This window comes from Gavialis gangeticus, unplaced genomic scaffold (genome assembly GCF_001723915.1).
Source record: "Gavialis gangeticus isolate Ggan-Ray unplaced genomic scaffold, GavGan_comp1, whole genome shotgun sequence".
In the NCBI taxonomy this organism is placed as follows: Eukaryota; Metazoa; Chordata; order Crocodylia; family Gavialidae; genus Gavialis; species Gavialis gangeticus.
Window position 1 is genome coordinate 4,930,924 of NW_017729019.1, and position 8,627 is coordinate 4,939,550.

General features: G+C 51.6%; 1 protein-coding gene across 4 annotated transcripts in view; it reads left to right on the forward strand.

Moving 5' to 3' along the window:
• Positions 1–961: 961 nt before the first annotated feature.
• AHCYL1 (adenosylhomocysteinase like 1) overlaps positions 962–8,627 on the forward strand; it is a 49,544-nt gene continuing 41,878 nt past the window's right edge. For 3 of the 4 annotated variants that reach the window (XM_019513877.1, XM_019513874.1, XM_019513876.1), the window contains exon 1: positions 962–1,203. In XM_019513877.1, the coding sequence (XP_019369422.1) occupies positions 1,096–1,203 (108 nt within the window). In that variant the 5' untranslated portion in view covers positions 962–1,095. The remainder of the gene's footprint in view (positions 1,204–8,627) is intronic. The other variant, XM_019513873.1, reaches the window with a different exon arrangement.

An 8,627-nucleotide genomic window follows, 5' to 3' on the forward strand; every position in this document is an offset into this window, starting at 1 on the left:
GGCTGGGAGCGAAGGCCACAGGTGGATCCCGATGGGGGCGCAGAGCAGAGGCACGGCCCAGCACCCAGTGCCCCGAACACGTCCAAGGAGCCTGCAGATGCCATCCATCTTTTTAAAAATTTATATATATATATATATATATATATATTTAGGTGTATATATATACATCCTCTATCATAGACTTCCATCGCACCTTTTCTTTTTAAAACTACCTTAAGAAACCCGCGCACCTGTTACAATAACTGCACCCGCCCCCCTGCACACCCACCCTCTGCCCTGCCCTAATCCAAGCACAGTCCCTTAGTCCCAGCCCCGATTTGGGGTTTCCCTTCTCAGTTCATTCCCAGTCCTTGTCACTGTCGCTTGCACTGCTGCTGATCCTGCTGTTGTCCTCCTCGCTGTCTTCAGGTCCAATTGCGTTGCTGTCCTCTTGGTTCTCCCTGTCCACTAACTTTTCCGGGGGGGGGGGTTGAACAGCTGGTGCCATGTGTCCCTTTTCCAGATGGAGTTGGCTGCATCCTCTCTGTCCTCTTCCACCGCTTTCCTGCAGATGCCACCCTGAGATGCTGCGGGAGGGTGCTGGGCGCAGGCCTTTGCTGGGTTTATCTGCAACCTGCACGTCTGGCCAGCGCCTAGACTGGCATCTCTGGGGACACAGGGACCCTTCTGCGCCACGAGGGTACGCCACGCTCCTGGCACATAGTCGCCCAGTCTGGCGCACACAGCAGTGTGGGCTCCCAGCTCCAGCATGCCTCTGAATGCCCAGTGCCCACCAGCCCTGCTGCACGCCCCACTCCTCCCCTCCAGGGGGCGCGCGGCGCCAGCCGGGCTCCGCGCCACCTCTCCTTGCCAGCACTTCCCCCTCGCGTCCCTTGCCCGGCCCGTGCGTGCCGACGCTAAGCCGGCCTGTGCGTGCTGACGTATCGCGCCTAGCCCCGCCCCCTCCCGCGGCGTGCGGCGGCCGCAGTCCGCCTGCAGAGGTCCGGCCGGGTGGGCACGAGATCTGCGCTGCCCCCGCCACCTAGTCCCGCGGTTTCGCGGGTTCGAGTCCCTGCGTCCGGCTCGGCCCGGCCCGGCCCGGCTTGCAGCACCAGGATGTCGGTGCCGGACGCGGCGGCCGGGGACGAAATGAAGCAGGCCAAGGAGATAGAGGACGCCGAGAAGTTCAACTTCATGGCCACCGTCACCAAGGCGCCCAAAAAGGTACCCCTGAGGGGGGGTGGTCTGTCCTCCCCTCCCCTGTGCGGGGCTATCCCGAAATTAACCCCTGCTGCCCTCGCCTCCCCCACTAAGGGGGCAGCAAGGGTTTATCCTGAGATAGAGGCAAGGGTGCCTGCCTGCCTTGACCCGGGATGGCGTGGGTTATCCCGGGATAATGGCACGGTCTGTTTGCAACGGGGGGGGAGGGCAGACTCCTGTGCGAGGGTATGTGCTGACACCCCCGTGCACCAGTGCCTGCGGGGTCCCCGGCTTGGGGTTGACTGTGGGGGGACCGGGGTTGTGCGAGCCTCGTGCGTTGCCCACTCGCCTTTCCGGCATCTCCCCGCGCCCGGGGTGCTTGCTTAACCAGCCTCCGGCTGCTGGGGATTGAGGAGCTGGGGCAATCCCCGAGCCCGGGCAGCATTGGCTTGGGCCTGGGCGAAGGAGCCCTGCCTGCCGTTCCAGAGGTGCAGCCACAGCTGGAGCGTGGGAGCCAGGCGCCTTCCAGCTGTTCCAGTTTCCCCGGAGAGCTGTGAAACCAATGGGAAATGGACACTGTCGCTGCCCAAGGGACACCTGGCACTTAGCGTCCTCTGGCGGGTGGCGGTAGTGTGGAGAAGGCTCTTTAGATCTCCGGGGGGTTGGTGAGTCCGTAGAGGTATTCACTTGACGTTGCAGCTGTAGGTAGAGGCTGTTTTGCAGCCAGATACAAAACGCTAGGCAGGGAGTCGGACTCGATGATCTGTCGAGGGCCCTTCCAACCCTCGCATCTATGATCTGTGCTCGTGTTGTGCTGCTGACTCAACCTCGCTGCCCAGGATCTCGCTGTAATGCTGCCCCGAGCATTGGAGGGCATGCAGTGAGATGAGCTTTGAGGCTGATAACAACATAACGGGTGCCAGCCCTGAAGAGTGAATGCTGCAGGCCCCCCCAGCGATTGTGAAGAGTGGAGGCACTGGCAACCTCGAAAGCAGCGGTTTTCAACCTTTTCTGCACCAGGACCCATTTGTAAACCTCGATGGCCAGTCCTGACCCGCTGCCCCCAGCCCCTCGGTGTGTGGGGCAGTGGGTGGGTGTGGGGCAGGGGAGTCACAAGTAGCCCGTCACAGGCTGGACCTCTGCCAGCCTGCAAGGGAAAAGCCACGGTTTCCCACGTTTTTCTCCTTTTTTTTTCAAAGTGTGTTGATCCATTTTTAAAGTTTGTTCGTGACCCTTTCTTATATTCTTGTGACTCACTTTTGGGTCGCGACTCAACCGGTTGAGAAATGCTGCTCTGAAGCATCCAGTGCTGAGGGTCTGCGGCTTGTCTCGGAGCTCGAGGCGTTTTCAGATTGCTTTGTATCAAAATCATAATCAGAAAAGGGCCTTATTACTTTTTGCAACCCTTCTTTATTTTTAATGCAAGGCAGAGTGTCTTGGTGAGCTTCGAAGCTCATCGCCTTTATCTAAAAATTCCAGGAAAGTAGCTGAGAGCTTCCTGCTATGGTTTTGTCAGAGGAGTGAGGTCCCTAGTAAGTATGGTATTAAAAACCCTGAAATAAACCAAACCTGGCAGGGAAGTTATCAAATCCTTGCCCTGACTGACATCCTCTGGACCAAGGATTTTTTAAGGGGCAGGGTGCATTGAAGATCAGATGGAGGAAGTTGGGAATATCCCCAGGGTGTTGGTATGGGTGCTCTCTCTTTTGTACTAACTCTTACTGAATAGCTTTTCAAAGGGGAGGCTTATGCTTACGTTTGCTGCGAGCACCAGTGTGCAGTGAAAGTGCTGATAGGAGTGAACGTCTCTCTGTGTTCATGCAGGCGAGTTGCCAGTGTGTTTAGTTTCCCAGGCGAAGCGCCCAAAGGTGGGGACCATTAATGAGGAGGTACTCGGACAGGAGCTAGACTGAGAGAAGAGCTGGTCATGGAAGAAGCAAACATGCTCCTCGAAACAACCCACTGTGGAAGCCTGAGCGATCCAGCTGGTAGGATCTATGTTAGTTCTGCAAACCAGCCTTGAGGATCTCCTGATACATTTTTTTCCTCTTGTCATTAACTTGGAAAAAGGTTAAAAAGGGAAACAGCAGGAAGTAAGTGATTAAAAGCTTAAACGTGATAGACTCTGCCTTTAAGCAGAAGCCGGAGAAGCTGAGGTGAAGTGAGATTTTGGTCCTCCGTAGCAGTGCGTGGTTGTCTCTGAGACGGGGAACGATGCTTGCTTCACTGCAGCCTAATGGAAATCTTGTCTTGTTGAGCCGAAGGACACCAGTTTTCTTCCCAGTGGAACTGCCATGTTGCAACATGCAGCTGCATTTTCCAGTTGTCCCTACTGCTATCCATAGATGTTACAGTGGGTGCTTTAGAAACACGGGTGGATTAGCAGCCAGAGAGTGGATCTCCCTACAGCCGTGAAATAGTGAGGAATCCACATGTCCAGGGCAACTGTTCCTGTGACAGCTCAGGAATCGTACTCTATTCTCAAAGGACTGAAATAATCCCCCCTCCTCACCCTATACCCAACAGGGTGTTTGGTGTTAGTGGTTTGAGCCGTTTTCCTTAGGGAATACCAGTGTCCTCATGTCTTAATTGCCCTCTTTACGTTCAGTGAACAGGACTCTTGGGTGCTCTTGTTTATGGAAGATTTTGGTAATGGAGCCATTTTATTTTGAGGTGAGGGTGGTACCTGCTCTTTGATCTGAGTGGGGAAGTGCTCTAAGTGGAGAAGATGAAATGCCCTGAGATGATAAAGTTGGCCAAGGAAGACTTCTTGCTTGGGGAGCCCATGTGATCCCTAACTGCAATGCATACTATATCCTTAGAGTTTCTGGAGTTGATTGTAACAGCAGCATACTACTGCAGTGTCCTCCTGTACCACCACCATGATGCTTCATGGCCCCCTTGATCTACCTGGTCACGTGGGAGCTACTTTTCATCAGACTGACCAGCAGTCGGTTATTCTTATTCATGCAACAGAGTTGGTGTGCAAGATGGGCTAAATTCTGTCTCGTGCTTGCTGCTTCAGCCGGCGACTGGAGCTTTGTAGCACATGCCCAGGGTTTTTACTTTCTTGGCTTGAGCAGTAGATAAATGCAATGTTCCCTCCCCCCTTCCCATGGAACCAGCTGCACTGGCTCTGTGGGTTTTGTTGCTTGTGAACCTGCGTAAGACGGCATCACTGGAATCCCACTGAGGCTGTGTACTGGAGGTGCCAAGGAGAATACTAATGCACTGCTGCAGCTTTGCTGTGGTACAGAGTCAAAGCTACTGTGTATATGACAGGGGGAGAATGCAGAGAAAGGAAAATGTGGGTGGGGGGTGGGCAAGGGGACACTGGCAGGAATGAAGTTGGAAGGGGTGAGGACTGCCTTAAGATCCGGTTCTCATATGAAGTGGATCACACTAGAGCAGTGGTTTTCAACCTCTTTTCATTCGTTGGACCCTTTTGGAAATTTCAAATGGAGGTGCTGCCTGTAAGTGTGGTTATTCACATACTTTTGATTAATTGTAGTCCATTTTTCATGGACCTCTTCGATGTAGCCTGAGGACCGCCAAGTGTCCACAGACCACAGGTTGAAAACCGCTGTTCTAGACAGTACTCTGTGCCTTCCCCAGAGCCTGGTGTCTGCTGCTGATTTTTTGAGGTCACTCTCCAGAGCTGCTCTGATGCTTCCATGGTGCTGGCTGTAGCCTTGATGTTGAGTCTGCTCACTCCCAGTGCGTCACTTCTTCAGTGGAAGGAGGTTAGTTATGTGCCGTTCTTCGGACAGGCTTGCTACATGCTACACAGTCGTTTTACCCAAGCGCATGCAGTGGTTCTCAGTGGTTTGAGTGACTCAGGTTTATTCCCTCCAGTATTGGATAAAAGCCCTAAAACATGTGCCAGTCTCAATATGAATGTGCCGAGTAATGGGGTTTCAGCCATTATCCCGTTAGGCTGTCACAGTCTATCCTACTAGGCCATCTTATCAAAGAGCTTGACTGAACTCATTCCGACGTCCCTTTCTTAGTGTGTTCCCAATTAAATCTCCTGGCATCCCCCATAAATCCTCCCTTGCTTTCACATACTTGGAGATGATTACCGTGTCTCCCACCTCCTCGCTTCCTCACTCCCTGCTCAGCCAAATCCTGTGCCTTTAACTGTCATGTTTCTTCCTTATGTAATTCTCTGCAGCCTCCTGGCTCTCTCTGCTGACCTCTCTGGCTCTTGTTTGGCTGCTGACAAGGTGCCCGGGACTCGATGCTGAATTTTAGATGCTCTCTCCCCCTATAGCCAAAGAGGGGAGACTTTGTCACCTTCATGTCTATCCTGAGATGCTTCTCTTGTACAAGGCTAGGAATTATCTTACTGGTACCTTGCACAGCAGATTCACATTTTGTTGCCATCCACCCTTAAGTCTTTTTTGCTGTTGTGGCTTTCCAGGTTTCTATATTTATTGTAGTTCTGTATTTTTGGATTATGTTTTACCATGTGCATTAACTGCACTCTCCTAAATTAAATCTCATTCTCTTAACTTCCTTCTATGTTTGACCTGACAAGGACTCTCTGTTCCTACCAACCGGTATTTGCCGTCCTTTGGGGTTTAGTATTGCCTAAATGTCATTAAACCTTTTTTTACAAGTTACCAACAAATATATCTAAGTTGGTCAGGATCTTACCAGTCCCCCGGTACTCCACTCTCAGCTCTGCTTGTTCCCAGGATGCTGTGCAGAGCCTTTTACCTATCTTGAGGGGGTGTACAGTTACCTGGGCATGGTAACAGCCTTTGATCCTTTGTAAGGGAGACTTATCCCTGTGTTCTAGTAATAATACAAGAGGAAGAAGTGATATCGGCAGCCTGTCTGGTCTGCAAAGATCTTGAGGGCACTCTACAGCTCTGGGTGAGAGAGCTCTTGGCCGACGTGGAGAGCCAGAATGATGAGGACCTCTGGCATCTGAGTGACACGTGTTCTTTGGAGTGAGAGGCCATATATTAAAACCACCAATTTTGTCTGCACGGACTCCTGTGGTCAGAGTTTGCAGCCTGAGGGTGTCTCATCTTCAGGTCCTTGAAGGGTGTTAAAATTCTCCGTCGGCTTCCTGGTTCCTAGGACCTGCTCTTGCAGACTCTGTTGGAGTTGTGTTTTTTCATAGCCAGTTAGGATCCTGCAGTTACAATGCCTCTGAAAGGTGCAGGTGTGCCTATCTGTCCCATCGTTGTTACCTGCAAGGCTCCTTGGAGGCTCCTAGGCTGTTCCTGGTGGGAAAATGGTTTAAAGGAAGATTAAAGAAGCACATGTGGTGTTTGTTCCCAAGTATAGGAGATCCACGGATAGCAAGGTTGGTTTATTTAAGAAGGCTGTGTTGCAGAATGGAGCAGGCTAGAACAATTTCTTCATGATCCTGACAGTTCGTCCTTCCCCCGTTGCACAAGCCGGAGTCCAGTGGTTGAGTCTACTCTTTCCAAACTGCTCGCAGTTCTTCCTCCATGTGTCCTTTGGAATCTGCTGCTCAGAGCCAGATGTGATCTGACTACTTCAGACAAGCTGTTGATGTGCATTGTCTGTATGTTCTTGCAGATAGCGGACCCTGGTTGACGCAGCCCCCCCCCCCAATGGATTTATTAATCACTTTTGTTAAGCAAAGGTGAGCAGAACTATGTATGGCCTGATTGCAAGTCTCAGAACATTTAATAAAGGACTTGTAAATGGCTCACTATGTATTGGTATATTTACAAAGTTTTCTGTGCATAGGATGTTACACTTTTACGATAGGGTTGTTGAGCTTTTTTAAGCTCTTTGATCAGTTGAGCATCTGTAGAGTCAAAGATGTAATGGCCTGAAGAGAGCAGATGAGATCATCTAGCAATGCATGATTGTTGCTTTCTAAACTAGGGGTTTAGGGGTAGCATGGGCAGCCTGCCAGCAGACCGGGGAGGGGACTGGCAGTACAGCAGCAGATATGGCGGGAAGCAGAAAGAGCAGCAAAAAAATTGAGCAGGGAGCAGAAGGCACAGCAGCAGATCAGACAGAGGAAGGTGACTGGAGTGGCACTTGAGGCATAGGGGGGCTACTTGGCTGCCAGAAAGGCTGGCCTTCGTGGTCTAAACCGTTCCAGCTAAATGTCTCTCTAACTTGCACTTCACATTTTCCAGTGCTAGAGGTTCTGCAGCCTCTGGGGCATCTGTTCCAGTGCTTCCCAGCTGCATAGTTAGTTCTTCCTAATGTCCAACCTGCATCTGTCTTGCTGCACTTCAAGCCTATTACTACTTGTCCTGTCCCCTATAGATGCGCAAGGAGAAATTGTTAGAAACAGGATAGCCATCAACACTTCTTGTATGCAAAGAGTACTCCATAATGGAGAGCAGAAAAAGCTTAAAAACCTGTCCCAGAGCAGAGGGGTGACCCTGAGTAATTTGGATGGTGAGAAAGTACTAGCTCCATATTTGAGACTAGCATTGGGCTGGTCTGAACTATGCTAACATTGAGAGGAGCCACCGAGCCTATAGTCTGTAAACTGTTCCCTCATAAGCACGGCTTTGCTTCATGGAGGTTTGCCTTTTCTCAGCCCATATTTAGTGAAACTTTGGTTAAATGTATTGAGAGGTGCCCCTTTTCCTAAATGTAGCCCAGTACGCCAGAGCTCAGCATTGCTGCTGGGCTGGCGTTGGCGTGTGCTAGATGAGGAAGTTGAAAGCGCTGCGAGGAACCCAAGCCAAACAGAAAAGTGATTTGGGACCTGTCAGGCTGTGGGTGGGAGATTGGAGCAGGACTCGGACTGTCATCACAAATTCCACTTGAAGTGAAGGATGCTTGTGCACCGGGAAGGCAGCTTCTGCCACTCTGGAGTCTGGTGGGAATTGGCTTGGAGAAAGCAGGACACGGATGTTGCAGCTATTCACGCCGCTCGGGGGCCACCCAGCAGCCCCGTCGCATCGGGTCAGTTGAACCGTGCATTTTAATTACCCTTTCTGATCAATACTGTGGCCTTGGTAACGGGCTCATTGCTGCTGCAGAATCTGTTTACTTCAGGTTGGTAACAGCGAGGACTTAGCTGGCCAAGGACACAATGTTCTGATTAGTCAAATAGGCAGTATTGTAAGGCAGGCCGAGTCCTGCGGCTGCCGGGGAGGTGGACAGTGCCCGAGCGCTGCCTGCCAGTCACCTCAAACAACCGGGCAGGTCTCACGGCCCCCCTGGCTTGTAGCAAGGTGATTGTTTAATTCATAAATGCCGGAGGAAGGCTGCAGCTGTGCAGGTCCCTGCCTGTGAATACGGGGGATTTGGCGTTCTCCCAGCCTTTTGGGATGGGGGAAATGATTAGTGTGCCTGAGAGCTGTGCAGGAGTGTCCTCTACAGCATCTCAAAAAGCTGACATTAGCTTTTTCCTTTTCTGGAGAGGCTAGGACCTGGGTGCTGTGGAAGTGTGCTACCTGCGTCTGCTTTGAGCAGTTTCCAGCAATGCTCCC